Source organism: Oryx dammah, unplaced genomic scaffold (assembly GCF_014754425.2).
Source record: "Oryx dammah isolate SB20612 unplaced genomic scaffold, SCBI_Odam_1.1 HiC_scaffold_21, whole genome shotgun sequence".
Lineage (NCBI taxonomy): Eukaryota > Metazoa > Chordata > Mammalia > Artiodactyla > Bovidae > Oryx > Oryx dammah.
The window spans coordinates 36,766,448-36,787,214 of record NW_024070205.1 but is presented as its reverse complement, the minus strand read 5'-3'; the positions used below and the strand labels follow the sequence as shown (position 1 = coordinate 36,787,214).

The 20,767-nt window shown below is 43.6% G+C and overlaps 1 protein-coding gene across 4 annotated transcripts in view; it reads left to right on the top strand.

Moving 5' to 3' along the window:
- Positions 1-20,767, top strand: part of CLSTN1 (calsyntenin 1) — a 75,987-nt gene that overhangs the window by 43,681 nt on the left and 11,539 nt on the right. For 2 of the 4 annotated variants that reach the window (XM_040263373.1, XM_040263371.1), the window contains exons 3-9: positions 3,984-4,013; positions 5,174-5,369; positions 7,110-7,318; positions 9,322-9,471; positions 9,590-9,775; positions 13,351-13,599; positions 14,733-14,854. In XM_040263373.1, the coding sequence (XP_040119307.1) occupies positions 3,984-4,013; positions 5,174-5,369; positions 7,110-7,318; positions 9,322-9,471; positions 9,590-9,775; positions 13,351-13,599; positions 14,733-14,854 (1,142 nt within the window). The remainder of the gene's footprint in view (positions 1-3,983; positions 4,014-5,173; positions 5,370-7,109; positions 7,319-9,321; positions 9,472-9,589; positions 9,776-13,350; positions 13,600-14,732; positions 14,855-20,767) is intronic. The other 2 variants (XM_040263372.1, XM_040263370.1) reach the window with 1 other exon arrangement.

Below are 20,767 nucleotides of genomic sequence, written 5' to 3'. Positions count from 1 at the left end.
ACCTGGAAAAACTGTTTTGATTAGAGCCACACGTGGGCTGGTTCCAGAAACTAGCCTGGACCAGTAAGCAAGGAATTCAAAAGTCACCATAAGTAAGAGTCAGCCTGGACGTCTAGCTGGTGGGCAAGGGTGCCAAGGCCAGGGAGAGAGAAGTGGGTCAGGGAGGAGAGGTGGATTAGCAGGGACGTTGTAGTGGACACTTGCTGCTCAGAAAATGTCAGTTTTCCCTCAGCAGCCCCTGGTCTCCTTCCCATTGGGTCCAGGTTGGTGGGTCTACAACCTGTTACCCTGCTCCCCCAGCCAAGCACAGGCATGACCCATGCCAGGCCGACAGACACTCTCTCTTGGGATGTGAATGTCCAGCAGAGGGATAGGTGCTGATACCAGCTGTGGGCACGGCCCTTCCATCCATGCCTTCTTGCTGTGAAACTGTGTGGCTCTTCTTCGCTGGCCTCTGGAGCCGCCTTGGTTTCTGACCATCTCCAAGTCCCTGTCTCTGGCCTGCAGTCAATTCCATGAGCTCCTGGTGGCTCTTCAGTGAAGGCCCTGTCGCTGAGTTGGCTGGAGTGGATTTCTATCGCACCAGAGAACCTGAAGTATCTGAGCTGGTGCTGGTGACCTCCACTGGGGCTGCAGCAGGAGGGCAGGACAGCGCAAGACCTGGAGAGGCTACAGGAACAGCTCCAGAGACACCCTCTCTTGTGTGGGGAAGAGCTTGAACTAAGATTTGGAAGAAGACTGAGAAAGAATCCAGGCCAGCTGGAAGCCAAAAGGACTGATGTGGAAAGTGAGGGCTCAGCACTGTCAGATGAGAACTGGACATGGCCAGAGAGAGAGAAGTGAGAGCTCTGCTCTGCTGGGTTCATCCATTGTTATATCTTTCTGTTTTGCTTTTTAAAAATTCTTTACTAAAGCTCCTTTTGACTATTTTAGATGATCTTAGGGGAATGAAGAGTGGAGAGAGATGGGAGGTTTTGTCCATTCTGAGGCCAACAGGGCTAGAGGGCCCGGTTGTCCAGGGAACCCAGTGGGGGATTTCAGACATAATGAGAGCAGAGCTGTAGATTTATCTAGTGGAGCGGTGGTTGCTCAGTCGTGTCCCACTCTTTGCAGCTTCATGGACTGTAGCCCACCAGGTTCCTCTGTCCATGGAATTTTCCAGGCAAGAGTACTGGAGTGGGTTGGCATTTCCTTCTCCAGGGGATCTTCCTAACCTGGGGATCGAACCCACATCTCTCTACCACTCGCACCACCTGGGAAGCCTGGAGCAATAGTACATCGTCTGGATTGAGTGGGAAGGAACAGGACAGAAAGGAAGTGGAATACGAGAGCTGATTTTGAGATGTCCTTGTTTGACAAGGCTGAGAGATGCCTAAGTTTGTCCCCTCCTCCCAGCCTGGTAGCATGAAGCAGGTAGTTTACAGCTTCTAGAACACAGTTCCACTTCTCCTTGTAGTCCTGTGGTCAGAAGCAATCTCAAGGACAGTGCTTGACTGTCTTATTTTTTTAAGCTGTGCCAGCTCTTGACTGTGGGAGGTGGGATCTTGGTTGCAGCATGTGAGATCTAGTTCTCTGACCAGGGATGGAACCCAGGCTCCCTGCACTGTGAGTGCGGAGTCTTAGCCAGTAGACCACCAGGGAGGTCCCTAGTGAGTGTCTTTGAATTCTTACTCAGCATTGCACTGTGTAGGCAGCATCAACCAGGTCAGAGGCTTCATCTGAGGTCTTAAACCTCACTTCTCTATGCAGTGACCTTGTTGGGAAAGCCTTGTCACTCACTGTGAGTGACGTAGGACTCCTTACCATTTTCTCTTTAGAACAGCAGACTCCCAAGTCAAAAAAAAAAAAAACAACAAAAAACCGAGATGTTATTATACCACTGAATTAAAGCTGGGCAACTTGACATGTCTTAATATATATCCCACTATTAGTTACACCCCAAAAGTGCAAACATAGTCAAGCGAATTACCACATTCTGGAAAACAGTTGGACACAGCTAGTACCCAGCAGTTTCTGCTCATGGTGGATTAAAGAGCAGTGATCAGCCAGTCTTTCTCTAAAAGGCTGGCAGTGAGGATTTGAGCCTTTGCAGTCCATGGGGGGATGGTCTCTTCGGCAGTGACCGAGCTGAGCCACTGTGGGGGAGAGGCAGGAGGAAGAAGCCCAAGACCAGACATTAGCAGGTCTATGTTTTATGCATCCCTATAAAACATTGCTTATGGACACTGATGTTTGAATTCCCTATAATTATCTTGTGTCATGAAATAACACACAGAAACCATCTTCAGCTCATAGGCCACTCAGAAGTACGCACTGGCTGGACTTGGCCTGCCGCTTTGCCTGCCCCCTGCCCTGAGCAGCGCTGCCCAGTAGAGCTTGCAGTGTGATGGAATGTTCATGTCTGCATCGCCACTGAATAGTTGCTAGTCACGTGTGGCTCTTGAGCACTTGAAATGCAGCCAGTGCAACAAAGGAACTGAGTTTTTATTATTATGCACTTAAAAATTTTTTTTTTTCAATTTATTTTTGAAAGTATTTATTTATTTGGCTGTGCTGGGTCTTCACTGCTGCTCAGGCTTTTCTCTAGTTGTGGCGAGCTGGGCTACTCTCTGGCTGTGATGTATGGATTTCCCAGTGCTGGGGGCTCCTCTTGTTGTGGAGCACGGGCTGTAAGGCACGCAGGCTTCAGTAGCTGTGGCTTCTGAGCTCTAGAGCACAGACTCAGAAGCTGTGGCTCCTGGGCTTAGTTGCTCTGAGGCATGTGAGATCTTCCTGGCTCAGGGATCGAACCGGCGTCTCCTTCACTCGCAGGTGGATTCTTATCCACTGAGCTACCAGGGAAGCCCAATATTTTGCACTTTTAATATGAATTTCAGTTCAGTTTTAAGCATCCCCACATGGCTGGCTTGAGACTTGTTCACACAGCAGAGCACTGGAATTCCAGTGTGTTCACACAATGGGAAATCATTACAGCGACAGCCAGTGTTTGTGGAGGGCTTCCTTTATGCTGGGCAATGTTTTAAGCACTTATGTTTTAACTCACTGGCTTCTAACTGTGTGTGCTAGTGAGAGTGAATGAACTCTGTAACCACAGGTGCTAGCAAAAATAAATACATCTCAGATGCACACAGCTGGAAAAGGTGGAGTGAAAAATCAAGTCACAAGAACTGCACGTCACAAACACAATGAAACAATATTGTTCAGGGATATACATTTAAAAAAAAAAAAAAGGCAGGAAATTGAGGCTGGGTAACCTTTCGGTTTCCCTGGTGAGGCTACGCCAAGTCTGGGGCAAGGTACCCCTGACCTTCTCGTTTGTGCTCTGTAGTGGGTCGTAGGGGGAGGGGAGCAGGATTTATACTGACTAGGAAGAACAGGTGTTTCAGGAAGTGAAAACCATGATCACGGCAGCATCGCTACAGTTAGCACCGAATCTGGCTTCAGTTCACGTTTAAGCAGATGTTCCAGGAGAAGAGGTCTCTGTATGGATACGGGTTGCCTTGGTTGGGTACCTTAGATGAGAAAACATGGTTATTTATTCAGACCAAGAACAAACCCTTCCTCCCACTGTTGCCTTAAGTCCAATGATGAGTTGAACATTTCAGTATTCAGCCACCAAGAACTTAGCTTCAAAATAAAAATCTGAAAACTAGAAAACAGCAAGTAGACTGACTTAGACACTGTTGTCATCCAAGTATTCCTGAAAAGAGAGATCCCCATGACACCTGTGGCTGTGAGGAAGCTTTACAGCAGTATTTCATCCCTAGGTTAGTGTCATCTGTGGTAAGTGCGATGCAGAGACATTGTGTTCTTGAAGGTTCAGTTTTGCTCCAACAATTTTAGCCATTGGCTACTGAGTGTATTGTTAAATGATGTCAAGCTTTTCTGTGTAATATGTGCATCTTTGACTTTTTTTTTTTTTAATTGTTTCGAGTTCGTTCTTTCCTGTATTACTGACATGGGTTTATCTTTTCTCCCTTTAGAGAGTTTTGAGGTGACAGTCACCAAAGAAGGTGATAAAGGGTTCTTTCTATCCCTCTTATGAACATTAACCCACTAACTATGTTTATGAAATTGGGAATCAGCCCTCGAACAGAAGAAACTGTCATGCTCTTTTCCCCCTATTTATTCTCCTACGTTGTTTCTATTTTTTAAGTCTATTGATGGAAATTGTATGTAACCAAACCCTTGGTTAGAAATATCTGGAAATCAGACATCCATTTGAACTACATGGATAATCCTATTCTTTTTAAAAAAATTGGATCTGAGAGAGTCACTGTGTAACCATTTTCTGCTTGTTGTAATTTTGGAAGTTTTGTTTCTACGTGAAATATATTCTACACGCATCAGAATGTTTATATGTGTTCTCCCCTGGGCCAGAATGGAGACCTACACTTTAACGCCCAATGAAGCTCATAAACGAACTTGGATGCACTTTGATTCCCAGGCAGGCTTCTTCTTCAGGTCTTATAGGATAAAGTCCAAAACCAAGGGCAGTCTAGCACATCCCTCCCCAGAATGGAGACTGTATCTCAGTCGTAGCTGATAGCTGTTGAAATGGATGCCTGAAATGTTGGTATTTCTACCTTTTTCTCATTTAGTAGTTTGTTTTGATTCCCTAATTTTAGCCAGGCTCATTGCACAGGAAGACTTGTTTCTTAGTTTTTCTTTTTTTTTTTGGACAGACCTTCTGTAATTCTGGTGCTGAACCTATGCCTCACGCTTCTTCCTTTCTCAACACTTAACTGTGCCTTTTAGCCTCCTCTCTGGTCCAAATCAAAACCACTGCCCGGCCCTCCCAGGTCCCTGGGCAGCTCCTCTGTGTTACCAGGCCTTGGCTGTTTGCTAATGAAACTACTTTACCCCGGAGCTCTCCTAAGTACTCCTGTGAAATGCCTGTCTATATTTTCTCTTTCTCTCTTTTGTATTCCTGCATGAATGGATGCAAAGTTAAACAAGTTGCTTGGAAAGCCAGACATGCTTCTTTTTACTAAAGCCCTCAGAACTTACCCCCTATGAAAGCACAAGCGCCCTCGCTTTGTCCACAGACCCTCCCCGCCCCCCCAACCCCTGGCTGCCGAATTGTCGTTGTTTATTTTCTTTAGGGGAGGAGGGGAGCACACCCTGGGTTTGTGTGGCAGAAATCCTAACCCATGCCACTTTGACTCCCCAGGTGAGATTTGTGGATTTAAGATTCACGGACAGAATGTGCCCTTTGACGCAGTGGTCGTGGATAAATCCACTGGCGAGGGGGTCATTCGCTCCACAGAGAAGCTGGACTGTGAGCTGCAGAAGGACTACACGTTCACCATCCAGGCCTATGACTGTGGGAAGGGGCCAGACGGGGCCAATGTAAAAAAATCTCACAAGTAAGTGAGCTGGACAGAGAGAGAGAGAGAGAGTGTCTGTGTGTGTGTGTGTGTAAGGAAAACGGTGACTGTTGCCACTGTCCTAAAACTTACTGCTTTTCTTTGTTTGCTTTTAAAAATATTTATTTATTTGGCTGTGCCAGGTCTTAGTTGTGGCATGTAGGGTCTGGTTCCCTGACCAGGGATCGAACCCTGGCTCCCTGCATTGTGAGTGCAGAGTCTTAGCCACTGTACTGCCAAGGAAGTCCCACGACTTCCAGTTTTAAAACACAAGGCAGAGGATAGTTTCTGATTGTCCCCATTGAGGTTGTCAGCTCTTTGAGGGCAGGAATCTTGTGTGTTTACCCTTGTGTATGGCTCCCAGCAAGTGTCTGATACTTGTTAGATGTTGAATAAATGAATGAGTTTTATTCAACATCTAACAAGTATCGGACACTTGGGCCTTCCATTGAAAATTCTACAAGCCCACTTTTCCTGGAGGAAGATATTATTTTGTTATGTTTATATATATGTATTTTATTTTTCTATAAATTTTAAGGGCATGAAATGCATTTGAGCTGGTGAAAGAAAGCTTACTTCTGCCCCCAATCCTGGGTGTGTTCACATGCTTCCTACCAGTTGAGAACTACTGGTGTCATGGAGACGATTGGGCAAGACCTAGATTTAGTCTTTTTCTAGGGTCTTTTCTCCACCATTTACTAGTCCCCCAGCATTAGGCAAATTTAATTTTTCCAAGTATCAGTTTCTGCTTACTGTGTTGGTTAAGGAAAGAAGCTCCGGGGGTGAGGTGATGTACCCCATTATGAGGGTCGGGATGGACGGGTGCCATGGGGGTGGGGAGGGTCTTGGTGAACAGCTGGAGTGCTACATGCCAGTGAATCATGCCTCCTGCGTTTTACGAAGTGCAGTGTTACTGTTTTCCTTGACAAAGGCCTTGTTTCAGTCAGGGACCTTGTCTGATTCAGAAACATGCCCTGGTCAGTAGCACTTGAGACTGATGGTTTTCAGTAGCTTGGTCTGATGATGCCTTAGTTTTCCTGTGCCCCCACTGGGGAGATGGAATGTGGTTGATCAGGGAGGGCAAGTTGAAGTCCTCCATTTGTTGGTCAGTAGTGGATGACATCCCAGCAGTGGTTTACTGATGCTCTCTATTCCTTAGAAGCAGGATAAAACTTGTTTTAATGCTCATAGTTTCCCATTTTCTATCTTTGCTTTTTACCTCTACTTCCTAATTTTTTTTTTCCCCCAGATTTTGTAACAAAATATTTTTAACTTTCTGGGTTGAGCACAAACAGATACCTGGTATATAGTTACCTCCCTTGTGCATGCCCTGCCCTACATTTGTCAAGAAAATCCGGTCTCTCTGTTTTGTCTTTTTTGACTGCTCCATGCAGTGTACGGGATCTTAGTTCCCCAACTGGAGATTGAACCTGTGCTGCCTGCTTTGGAAGCACAGAGTCTTCACCACTGAACCACCAGGGAAGTCTCCCAAGTCTCTTATGGACCAGCTGCCTTACGCGGTAGGACTTGGTAGCATCAACCCAAATTCCCGTTTTAACTTTCTGTTGTCCCCATGCTAAATTAAAAACAGTGAGCAGTTTAATTTTCATCTCCATCATAGAATTCAATAAAACAGGATATCGGAAAAAAAGGAAATTTAACCATAGGGCAGAAGTTTATTCTTCGGGTAAAAATACAAAAAAGCAAAACTGACAGCTTTTTTCCTCCCCCTTCTTCCAGAGCAACTGTCCACATTCAGGTGAACGACGTTAACGAATATGCGCCTGTGTTCAAGGAGAAGTCCTACAAAGCCACAGTGGTGGAGGGGAGGCAGTATGACAGCATCTTGAGGGTGGAGGCGGTGGACGCAGACTGCTCCCCCCAGTTCAGCCAAATCTGCAGCTATGAGATCGTCACCCCAGATGTGCCATTCACCGTTGACAAAGATGGTGAGAACCCAGAAGCGGGCACATTCCTTCCCGAGGGGGAGATGGGGCAGGCAGCCCCCTCTACACCGGTTGGCTTCAAACCCAGCCTTTGTCTGCACTTCAGTGAAACTCACAGTCAGTCCATTCAGGCTGCTCGCACCAAACACCATGAACACAAACTGACAGACACTTTGTTCAGACAGGTCTGGAGGCTGGGAAGTCCAAGATAGAGTGCTCAGTAATCCAGTGTTGGTGAGGACCTGCTTCTTGCTGTGTCCCCATGTGGCAGGGAGAAAGCTCTAGTCTCTCTCTCTTGTAAGGACACTGATCCCATCTCGAGGGCTCCTCCCTTGTGAGCTTACCTAAAGCTCATCACCTCCCAAAGGCCCGACCTCCTGATACATTACCATGAGAGCCACAGCTTCAAGTGTGAGAATTTGGGAGGACACACACATTCAGTCCACAGCAAGACCTAACTTGGTGTGTCTGCTTCACACTTAAGGTTTTTTTTTAATTGAAGTATAGTTGATTTACAATGTTGTGTTAGTTTCAGGTGTATAGCACAGTGACTCGGGTGTGTGTGTGTGTGTGTGTGTGTGTGCGCGCGTGTGTGCGTGTGTGCGTGCGCACGCGTGTGCGTGTGTGGGGTCCATGCCGAGTGGCTGTGGGATCTTAGTTGCCTGACCAGGAACTCCTGCTCCCTGCAGGGAAGCTCGGAGTCCTAACCACTGAAACACCAGAGAATTCCCTACCTTATTGTAGTTTGGATTTACATTTCTCTAATAGTTAGCCTTGTTGAGTATCTTTTCATACAGGTGCCTTTTGGCCATCTGTATGTCTTTGGAGAAATATCTGTTTAGATTACGTTTAAATTTTTACTCTGTCACCTGAAAGTCTGTTTTCTGACACCATAGTTTTGCGTGCTCTTTTAGAATGACCCTTTTTCTCCTCTCTCACCAAAATCTAATAAAAATCCACTGCCTAAGATGTTTTTATTTTATCATCTCCCTACCTTTCAGCCAGCTTGCATCTGAACAAGACTGCTTCTCAGTCCGCCTCGTTTTCTGTTCTCCATCATATTGGAATCTTCTGCCTCATCTTGAAAATGCAGTTGATACCTTACTGCCAGCCCCACCTCCATCCTTAGTAATTGAGCAGTATTAACTTAGTCTGGAGCTCAGCTTCTTTATTCAGTTATGGCTTCTTGATGATCCTGTGGTGTCTCCATTGTTAACACACAGTCCAGAACCTTCGATGAAATGATGGACATGATGCAAACACTTTGCAGAATCTGCACTCATGTTCAGAAAGCAGGCTTCTCTCCTGCTTGGCAAGGGTAGGAAGTCTCTCTAACAAAGTAAATCTTTTAGCAAAAAGTATTTAATATTTGAAATACTTGGATTATTTTGTCTATTTATGCTTTTACACATCATCTTGTTGTTTGTTTAGTCACTAAGTCGTGTCTGGCTCTGTGACGCCATGGACTGTAGCCTGCCAGGCTCCTCTGTCTGTGGGATTTCCCAGGCAGTAATCCTGGAGTGCGTTGCCATTCCCTTCTCCAGGGCATCTTCCCCACCCAGGGACCGAGCCCATGTCTCCTTTACCACTGACCCACCAGGGAAGCCCTTACATATTAAATCTTAAATATAAAATCAAATACAGCTGTAAGAATAAATGGAGGCTGCATTCTGTAGACTCATTCTTCTGCGTAAACAATCTTTCAAGGTGGATTTGGTGTGTGTTCAAGCTCAGGAAAGCCAAACTGAGTGTTAATTATCTGAAGCATCAGTTTATTTCTGTGTTAGTACTTCCAGGGCTGAAAGCACATGCATTTTGTGTTTCAGCATAGGATGACAGAAGGGTTTGAAAATAATCTGGAAAAAAATGTATATATACTTGAATCACTTTGCTGTACACCTGAAACTGCCACAGTATTGTACATCAATTGTACTTCAATTAAAAAAGATCAGGAGGAGGGAAACAGAATGGGTCTGGATTCTCACTGTTGTTTTTCCCTTCGGAAGGTTACATAAAAAACACAGAGAAGCTGAACTATGGTAAAGAGCACCAGTACAAGCTGACTGTCACGGCCTACGACTGCGGGAAGAAAAGAGCGGCAGAAGACGTTTTGGTGAAGATCAGCATCAAGCCCACCTGCACCCCTGGGTGGCAAGGTGAGCCTCCCTCTCTGTGCTGTTCTCGCACCTGCTGCGAAAGTCTGTCCACCATGCAGACCTAACAGAAGTGTTCCTCCTCTCCCCTCCACCCCACCCTCCCTGTGGGCCCACGCAGGATGGAACAGCAGGGTCGAATACGAGCCTGGCACCGGCGCTCTGACACTCTTTCCGAACGTCCACCTGGAAACGTGTGACGAGTCGGTGGCCTCAGTGCAGGTAGTCGTGGAGCTGGAGACCAGCCACATCGGGAAGGGCTGTGACCGTGACACCTACTCTGAGAAGTCACTTCACCGGCTCTGCGGTAAGGAGGCAAGAGAGGAACCCCAGACCCCAGAAGCCCGTTCAGAAGGGTGTGTGCATGTGCTACCTTAAGACCCACTGATTTCAAGCATGTCTTTCTCTAGCATACGTTGGGAATCATCCAGATAAGGGTTCTGTAAGGAGTGTGCTTTAAATGAAATTATTAAGGACTAAAGAAAAAAAAACAAGTAATGTGATAGCTTTTGGCAAACGTGAAATAGGAAATGAAAAGTAAACCTGCATTGAATAAATAGTCTTTGTGTCCCACAAACAAGGCATGGAGCAGGTAGAACACAGAATGGTCGAGAATTTGACCCAAGGCTCGTTCTCCATCTTCACCATCAGTCTGGATATTTTTCGGGTTTATGTAAGTCAGGTAGAGGAGAGGTATGGATACCTCTCAGGGAAAATGCTGAGGAAGAATCTTTCATGCAGCTGGTGGTAGAACACCAGTAACTTTATTATGTTATGTTTTGGTTACGCTGCTCAGCACACGGGATCTTAGTTCCTGGACCAGGGACTGAACCTGTGCCCCTTGCAGTGGAAGCATGGTGTGTTCACCACTGAATCGCCAGGGAAGTCCCAGAACACCACTAACTTAAGTTGCTCCTTGATGATCAGAAGGGCCTCTTGTGTTCCAGGAGCTGCTCAGTAAGAGCTTTGGAGGTGGAGTTTTCTGATGCTCGCCTTTCTCTTCACTAAGTGATAACAGACTTGGGCAACTGGTTTTCTTACATAATTGGAAATTGTCATATGAAGAAACAGCAACAAGGAAAAAGTATATTCTCTGTTGGCTCATCCCTATGGTGAATATACTTGGGTGTCTGACTTTGAGTCCAAATTCTCATAATCAGGTACCTAAAAATGTGTAAGTGAAGAGGTCTGGAGTACTTTCTGTTTTAAATTATGTAAGTATAATGTAAAAACCATGCTTTCTCATAATGCCATTCTTCTTTTTTAGCTTTTTATTTTTTAAAACTTTTTCTTTTGTACTAGGGTATAGCCAGTTAACAAACAATGTTGTGATAGTTTCAGGTGAACAACAAAGGGACTCAGCCATACATATATCTGTATCCATTCTTGCCCAAACTCCCCTGCCCTCCAGACCACCACATAGCATTGAGCAGAGTTTTCTGGGCTATACAGTAGGTCCTTATTGGTTATCCATTTTAAATACAGCAGTGTCGACCCCAAACTTTCTGACTATCCCCACCTCCCCACCCACCCACCTGCCGCCCGCCCAATTCATCACCCCTGGCACCCATAGGTTCCTTCTCTAAGTCTGTGAGTCTGTATCTGTTTTGTAAGTTCATTTGTATCATTTCTTTTAAGATTCCACATATAAGGGATGTCATAGAATATTTCTCCTTCTCTGCTGACTTGACTTCACTCAGTACAGTAGTCTCTTGCTTCATCCATATTGCTACTGCCATTATTTATTTGATGTTAAATAAGCATTTGCTCAGCAGAACAGTTCAAAGATAGAAAGAATTTCCTGTCCAAGTGCTTCCTATACACTAGGTTACTTGCACATGTGTTATTTTCTTTATCATCCCATCAGGCCCACAAAGGCAAGTGGAGTTATTCCTCATCTCTCCAGAGGAATTAGTTGAGACTGAGGGAGGCTGAGTCGCCTCACACTTTTGGGAAGAGCCTGAGCTTGGATTTGGACTGAGATCGGATGATACTTAAAAGACCAGTCTGTTCCAGCCTAGTCCTGCTGATCCTGGGAATAGGAAAGTCAAGGGCCCAGGGGCTGGGAGAGGTTGCAGAATTCTCTGTGGACGAATTTAAAAAAAAATTGAGCCTGGCAATGTTTAACAACTGTTGTGAAAATGTCTCATGTACTCTGGCTTAGTATCCCGTTTCTAGGAATTTATCCTAAGGGAATAATCATGGAGACATACATACAGAGGTCCTCGTCGACGCAAGGTTTATCACAGAAGAGAATTAGAGGTGACTCTGTGCACAGGACAGATCAGTTAAATAAATTATTGTACAAATTCTATACAATAAAGTGCTGTTCAGACATTTTAAATTGTGCTCTAGACTATGAATGGTCATATATGTAAGTACATAGTAGGACTCCATTTTTATCATATATTTTCATACACATTATACATATTTTAATAACGTGTATATTCATAAAGAAAGGACTGGAAGTGTTTATACCCAAATGTTAACAGTGTATACAGTGGGGTGAGATCACAAGTAATGCTTCTTTTTTTTTTTTTTTAATTAAAGTATAGTTGCTGTACAATATAGTGATTCACAGTTTTTAAAAGTTAAAACTCCTCTTTTCTCTTCCTTCTTTTTTTTTAAAGATAATAACCATGGTTATTTTTTAATCTTTTTAGTAAGAAAAACTCTTAGTTTTGAGGAAAACTGAATTAGCAAATTGTTTAACCATTAAGATAAATACAGGACCTTAATACATGTACCCCAGTGTTCAGAGCAACACTGTTTACAATAGTCAAGACATGGAAGCAGCCTACATGTCCATCAACTGATGAATGGATAAAGTATGTGTGTGTGATATTACTTAGCCATGAAAAAGAATGAGATAATGCCATTTGGAGCAACATGGATGGACTTCAGTTTAGTTCAGTTCAGTTCAGTTGCTCAGTCGTGTCCAACTCTTTGCAACCCCATGAATTGCAGCACGCCAGGCCTCCCTGTCCATCACCAACTCCTGGAGTTCACTCAGATTCACGTCCATCAAGTCCGTGATGCCATCCAGCCATCTCATCCTCTGTTGTCCCCTTTTCCTCCTGCCTCCAATCCTTCCCAGCATCAGAGTCTTTTCCAATGAGTTAGGTCTTCGCATGAGGTGGCCAAAGTACTGGAGTTTCAGCTTTAGCATCATTCCTTCCAAAGAACACCCAGGACTGATCTCCTTTAGAATGGATTGGCTGGATCTCCTTGCAGTCCAGGGGACTCTCAAGAGTCTTCTCCAACACCACAGTTCAAAAGCATCTGTTCTTTGGCGCTCAGCCTTCTTCACAGTCCAACTCTTACATCCATATGGAAAAACCATAGCCTTGACTAGATGGACCTTTGTTGGCAAAGTAATGTCTCTGCTTTTGAATATGCTATCTAGGTTGGTCATAACTTTCCTTCCAAGGAGTAAGCTAGAGATTATCAAATTAAGTGAAGTAAGCCAGACAGAGAAAGATGAACATCATGTGATATCACTTATATGTGGAATCTAAGAAGAAAAAAAAAGATGCATAAAGGTAGAAAACAAACTTATGCTTTTTAAAGGAGAGGGGGCAGAGGATTGACATATACACACTTCTGTTTATGGAACAGATAAACAAAAAGGACCTACTATGTAGCACTGGGAACTCTACTTAATATCTTGTACCAACATATAGTGAAAAAGAATGTAAAAAAAGAATACGTATAGTTATAACTAAATCACTTTGCTGTGTACCTCACAGTAGCACAACATTGTAAGTTAACTATGTTTCAATAGTAATTTTAAAATAAAGACTGTACCTCGTGGGCCTTGAAATGCTTATCCCATTTGAGTTCATCGCACAGTGCACAATAAGCGTCTCTGTGTTGCTTCAGGTGCTGCGTCTGGCACGGCTGAGCTGCTGCCTTCCCCAGGAGGCTCCTGGAACTGGACCGTCGGCCTTCCCACGGACAACGGCCATGACAGTGACCAGGTCTTCGAGTTCAACGGCACTCAGGCGGTGAGAGTCCCGGATGGCATCGTCTCCGTCAACCCCAGGGAGCCCTTTACGATCTCTGTGTGGATGAGGCACGGGCCATTTGGCAAGAAGAAGGAGACGATTCTTTGCAGCTCAGACAAAACAGGTAGGTCAGCTTCGCTGTAACGGACATCCTTGCAGTGGAAACTGGAGCCCACATTTATTCTAACCCTAAAGGCTCCCACAGGCTGTTGGTGATACTCATGGTTCTCTGCTTAAAATCTGGCACTGGTATCTAGGCATTTGTTAGTTTTACTCAGTGGATCGGGCCCCACTTCTCAGTAAAGCCCAAGTGTGTGTATTTGCATGCATGCTAAGTTGCTTCAGTCATGTCAACTCTGGGTGACCCTATGGACTGCAGCCCTCCAAGCTCCTTTGCCCGTGGGATTTTCCAGATAGGAATACTGGAGTGGGTTGCTGTGTCCTCATCCAGGGGATCGTCCCAACCCAGAGACTGAACCTGCAGCTCTACACCTCCTGCATTTCCAGGCAGGGTCTTGACCGCTCGGTGCCACCTGGGAAGCCCAAAACCCAAGTGTGTCTGTCCTAAACCCTGCCTTGGCTCTCCCTGGAGAGTTCGTTTATGTTGGTAAAACTGTCTTAAAAATCCATTGAAGAAATAACAGCTTTTATTTCTCCTTTGGGTCTTAACACATTATTGACTGGAGACACACATTTTTAGAGAGTAATATGATTAACATCCGTTTGTTAAGTTGTTAGAACTTAAAATTGATCAAGAATTCACTGCACAACTTAACAATTGTTATTCACATTTTGCTGTTAGGTTTTTATTCCAACTTTGTGTATATTGTAAACACAAGTTTATTAAAATGATGCAGCATGAAATTTTGAGTGAAAAAGAATTCTTTGGTGAATTTTATGCAGATACTTTCTCTAATTGTCTGAGTGACATGTATACTGGAGTCTCATAAGATGGTAGTTCTTCAGAATATAGTTATACTTCAGATGGTGTAAATATTCAACTAACAAAAAGACAAAAAACCTTAGTGATTAATTCTCATGCAGAAAGTGAAAATGAAACTCACGGTGCTGGAGAAGATTTACAGATGTGTCAGGAGTAACCATTGAATGTAATAACCCACAAAGTGTCAGCGAAATAACAGCATTAATTTTTGGCCAGCCAGAATAAAAATGGCTGGGCACAGGTGTTAGTTTCTAAAGCTGCCTGGTGAGTAGTGAGTTAAGCTGGCAGTTTACCAGTAGAATTTCTCTCTGCAGAGATGAACCGACACCATTATTCACTCTATGTCCACGGCTGCCGGCTGGTTTTCCTCCTCCGTCAGGATCCTTCAGAAGAGAAGAAATACAAACCTGCAGAGTTCCACTGGAAGCTGAGTCAGGTGAGGGAATGGAAAACTCACTGATAGGATTTTTTCTCAGAGAGAGTAAATGGGCACTGAAACCTTACACAGGACCAACTATTTATGGGCAAGGTGTATTGAAGATTTTACGATTTCTGTGTCTGTGGATAATAGGATAATTGCACATTAAATCCATTGAACTCCTTTACATTGAAAGACTTTGTTTTTTTACATGTGTGTATTTTATACATAAAATATTAATACAGGCATACCTTATTTTATTGTACTTCTCAGACATTGGGTTTTTTTGGGGGTCATACTCTGCAGCATGCAGGATCTTAGTTCCCCAACCAGGAATCAAACCTGTGCCCCCCTACCCGGGCGCCTGCACTGAGAGCATGGAATCTTAACCAGTAGACTGCCCTGGAAGTCCTAAGCATTTTCAGATGATGGTTACAGTTTTTAGTAAAGTATTTTTAAATTGGGCTTCCCTGGTGGCTCAGACAGTAAAGAATCTGCCTGAAATACAGGAGACCTGGCTTTGATCCCAGGGTCAGGCAAGGTCCCCTGGAGGAGGGCATGGCAACCCACTCCAGTATTTTTACCTGGAGAATTCCATGGACAGAGGATCCTGGCAGTCTGCAGTCCATGTGGTCGCAAAGAATTGGATATGATTAAGCGACTAAAATACACAGACACACAGACACAGGTATTTTTTAGACATAATGCAGTTGCATACTTAACAGACTATAGTATAGTGTAAACATAACTTTTTATGCTTTGGGAAACAAAAAAATTCATGTGACTCACTTTGTTGTGATACTTGATTCATTGTTGTGGTCTGGAGCCAAACCTGTGGTATCTCTAAGGTGTGCCTATATAAAGAAATAGTATGTTTCAAATACAAAGTACTGTGTTATAATTTATTGAGATAAGCAGCACTTACTTAAAAATTGAGATCCTTTTATTTGTTTATTCATTGTCTAAGTCTTTGGCTCCCACATTGTGCCTAGGACTCTAGGTGCCTCAGCAAATTCAGGGACACGATATTTTAAATTTTCAAGGAACCAGCAGTCTTGACATCTTTCAGACATCACATGAATTGCTAGGTCTTGGGAGTTTACAGTTTTGGCATTAGATCATATTATACTTCTTGTGATGATGTCATATCTTTGCAAGGCTGATTTCCTAGCAGTTGCAGTGGTAAAAAAGCAAGTGTCATGTGCAAAGAATCAGTGCATTATAGGAAACAAGGAGATGCTGTGAACTGAGAAAGCCTTTCCATTGCAATCACAGCAGGTTGTTTTGTCTCATGATTTACAGTTGGGACAAGAAGGAAACCTTTGGCCTGGGCTTAATTTATTTGTCTCCTGGAGTTAGTAGATATGAGCGGACATAGTGTTATATGTGCTTATAGTTGGTAAAATATAACATTGTCTGAAACTGTTACAAGATAGATACATAAGAGCCCATATGAGAGGAAGAAAGTGTGTTTTGGTAGAAAGATGAGGTCACTATCCAGGTGACAGCATTCATCTCTTACTGTTGTCATTTTTATTTACCTAGATCATTTCTTTCTCGGAAACCATTGTCATAAATTTTTTCAAGACACTAAGAAAGGTATCCAGAAAAAATTTTTTGCAGCATAGGTAGACATTTTAGGTATAGTTCTGTTTTCATAATCATAGTCTGCATTTATATATTTAGTTTCTTCTTTTCTTTTAAATAAAAAAAAATTCTGACTGTACCCCATGGCATGGGGGATCTTAGTTCCCCAACCAGGGATCAAACCCATGCCCCCTGCAGGGGAAGAGCAGGGTCCTAACCACTGGACTGCCAGGGGCATCCCACTGTTTAGTTTCTTCTGTTTCCATGTATTTGAAACTTTATCATGGAAAATTTTAGACACAGGTAAGAGTGGACAGATGAGTATAAGGCACAACTCTACACACCCTTCAGGTGGGTTCAGCAATTATCAGCTCTTGGTCAGTCTTATTTCATTGTTACCTCCACTGTTAATAATTTCTCAATATCCATCCAGTGTTCAGGTTGTTTCATAGGTGTTTTTGTGTTTACAGTTTTGTTTGTTTGAATCAGGATCCAACAAGAGGCCACACATTGGGATTGACTGTGACTGATAGACTTTTTGAGTTTATTTTAATCTATAGACTCTCCTCTTCTCCCTTGGAATTCATTTGGTAATAAAATCAGGCTTTAGTCCCATAGTCTTCAAGAGTTTAGATTTGACTGGTTTCTTCCCTGGGGTGTAATGTAACACGCTCCTCTGTCTTCTCCTCCTTTTAAGAATATTTATTTATTTGTCTGTCTGTCTACCTCCTCATGGCTATGTTGGGTCTTAGTTGTAGCACGTGCGCTCTTTGTTGAGTGCGTGGGCTTCTCTGTAGTTGAGACACATGGGCTTAGTTGCTCCTCTGCATGTGGGATCTTAGTTCCCTGACCAGGGATCAAACTTGCATCCCTTGCATGGGAAGGCAGATTCTTAACCACTGGACCACCCAGGAGGTCCCTCCTCTCTTTTCTTTGTACCCTGTACATTGGGAGTGGGCTCTAAAGACCTAATCAAAATGTGGTTTAATGTTTCTGATCTGTTTAAGCCCTGGGTCTGGTTTCTTCTCTTCGTGATGTAAGCAGCCATCAATGGTCAGTATCACTATCCTTGTGGCATTTGTTTTCTGGTCACTTGGGTGGTAGGAAGTGTGTTCCCAGGAAGGGCTCATGGGAACAGTTAATTCCTAAGTTCTTACATGTTGTTTTAGTAGTTTGTCTGTGGCCTTTATATCGAAGGTCACTTTGGCTGGATATCTCATCTCTGGCTCAGATGTAAGATTTCTAAGAACAGAAAATCTCTCCATTGAATTCTAACATAAAATGTTGCTATTAAGCTCTGACAACTTGATTTTCTTTCATTTATAAAATGTTTAGTCTTTTTGTTTGGATGATCATAGGATGTATTTCTTTCTCTTCCTCTTCTTTTTAATTTTATGAATGCGTCTTGGTGGTTTTAGGTCTGTTTTCCCAAATATTTGTTATTCCCTTTTAGTATCTAGTTTCAGATGTTTGGGTATTTCATGCAGGGTTTTCGGTGTTCTTTTTCATTGCTTTGGTTTTCCTCCCTGGGGACTCTTTTTTATCTTTTGTTGATATTCTTCACCTTTTTTTAACTATAACCGTCCCTTTCATTTAAATCATTTCTGTATCCTGTCACCTCGTTTCTGAGTTGCTTTAATTATGAACTTGTTTTTTACTGTTTCATGTCATTCTCCTAATGTCTTTTAGCATATTTTAAAATAATAGATCATCGTTCTCATCTCTTTTGTTAGGTATGACTTTCAGATATGGTTTCATTAGCTAAAGGGATATTATTCCCTTTGGTTGTCTTTTCTTTACCTTTTAAAAACTTCATGTGGAATTGAGTCATGATCATTTCCACTCCCCCACCCTCAGTTTTACATGAAATTAGCTTTCCTACACTTTGAAAAGAGATAGTTGATCGGCAGGACTTTTTTTCCCCATAGCTTTAAGTTTTGAACTCTCCATTCTGTTGTCTTTATAAAGGTTTTTTTTTTTTATGTGGCTTCACACCCTCTGGTATCTCCTGAAATCTGAAACCCTGTTGCTTTTCTGCACCTGGCTTGTTTCAGCATTCATGTAGTCACCTCATCAGCAGTATTGTCGTGGGTGTTGTCTGTGGCTTGGGGTTTTACTCTCCTCATCTCCCTGTTTTCAAGGAAATTAAACAATTATACTAATCCTACTGCTGTCTTCACTTCCTGCATAGCTCAGTTGATAAAGAATCTGCCTGCAATGCAGAAGACCTGGGTTCAACTCCTGAGTCAGAAAGATTCCCTGCAGAAGGACATGGCTACCCACTCTAGTATTCTTGCCTGGGGAATTCCGTGGACAGGGAAGCCTAGTGGGCTACAGCACATGGGGTTTCAAAGAGTCAGACCCAACTGAGTGACCGAGCACACACACACACACACACACACACACACAAAGGGGAGCTAGGCTGTTGTTGATGTAAAGTGAGTAGTTGGAGTGGTCCCAGGTGGCGCTAGTGGTAAAGAACCTGCCTGCCAGTGCAGGAGACAGAAGAGACACGGGTTTGATCCCTGGGTCAGGAAGATCCCCTGGAGGAGGCCATGGCAACCCACTCCAGTATTCTTGCCTGGAGAATCCCATGGACAGAGGACCCTGGTGGGCGATAGTCGATGGGGTCACAAGAGTCAGACACGACTTAGCGATGCACTTGAACTTGACTACTCTCTTCTCAGAATATGCTCATGGATTTTGACCAGATATTACTGATATTTAAGTACATTGTTATTCTACTAATCCCCTGCTGCTGCTGCTGCTGCTGCTGCTAAGTTGCTTCAGTCATGTCCAACTCCATGCGACCCCAGAGATAGCAGCCCACCAGGCTCCCCCGTCCCTGGGATTCTCCAGGCAAGAACATTGGAGTGGGTTGTCATTTCCTTCTCTAATGCATAAAAGTGAAAAGTGAAAGTGAAGTCACTCAGTCGTGTCCGACTTCTAGCGACCCCATGGACTACAGCCTACCAGGCTCCTCCATCCATGGGATTTTCCAGGCAAGAGTATTGGAGTGGGTTGCCATTGCCTTCTCCACTAATCCCCTAGAAACCTGTAATATTTGTAAAACTAGGAATGTAATATAAATCACTTTCTGAAGAAACTTCTATTACAGAACTTTTTTGAAATAAAGATTCAAACTAAAATTAAGATCTTACCTATCTCAAAAGTTAATTACTGTGTAATTCCTTTATTTAGAAATATGTGATGACACATTTATATACACACATATCATGAGCATATAGTAAACATATATACAGTGTTATAGGTTTGAATTTTTCCTCAGGCTCAAAAGCAGCTGCTTTTCTTTTGGGAGTAATCTTTGGTAATGTCTTCATTTATTTTGATGTTTCTGGCCTGTTTAAGCTCTCGATTTCTCCTTGGTTCAATTTCTTAGAACTAAAAGGTAAATTGGGCAAACGTAAAAAACCAGAAATCATGCATTTATTTAATTTTTGGCTTCATAGCTGCTTGGGCTTGTCTCTGGTTGCGGCAAGCAGGGGCTACTCCCCCGTTGGAGTGCACAGGCTTCTCACTGCAGTGGCCTTCCTTGTTGGAGGGCATGGGCTCTGAGATGTATGGGCTTCAGTAGTTGCAGCACGTGGGCTCAGCAGTTGTGCACAGGCCTAGTTGCTCTGCCACATGTGAGATCCTCTCACATCAGGGATTGAACCTGTCTCCAGCATTTGTCGGCAGATTCTTTATCACTGGGCCACCAGGGAAGCTTTGGCCAAACTTTTTGAAAGGCATGTTTAGAAATTTCATGCCACAGTATCTCCTTCTCTGCTTGTCCCTGTTCTTGCATAAAATATAAGCCAGAAATCAGGCCAGTGCCAGACCAGCTGGGGCCTCGGAGACTGCAGACCAGCACTCCCTGTGTGACAGCAAGGGAGATACTCAGTGATAGGAGAGGAGCTCAGTTGAATTTGGCCACCTGAGCTTTATGTTCATACTTGTATAGAGCATCACCTTTGAAGCAAGAAAGGAAAGCACATGATGCACAGTGGGCCTCGTTCTGAGACGGGAGGTATTTTTCATTTTGATCCAGAAAAGGAACTGCCAGTCTCCCGAGTGGTGTCCATCCTGCCAATAATAGAATTCCCTGGTGTCACGCTCCTGGCAGAAGAGGGTTGGGCAGCTCACTGTTTGAAGTGCCCCTCCCTGCCCCCCGAGTCTGACATGTCCTTGAGGTGGTTGTCACCTGGGCCCTTTGGGTGAGACACGGTGAGAAGAGACATATTTTGTTGCTTTTTTATTTATTTATTGATGATGTGGACCATTTTTTAAGTCTTTATTGAATTTGTTAATGATATTGCTTCTGTTTTATGTTTTGATATTTTG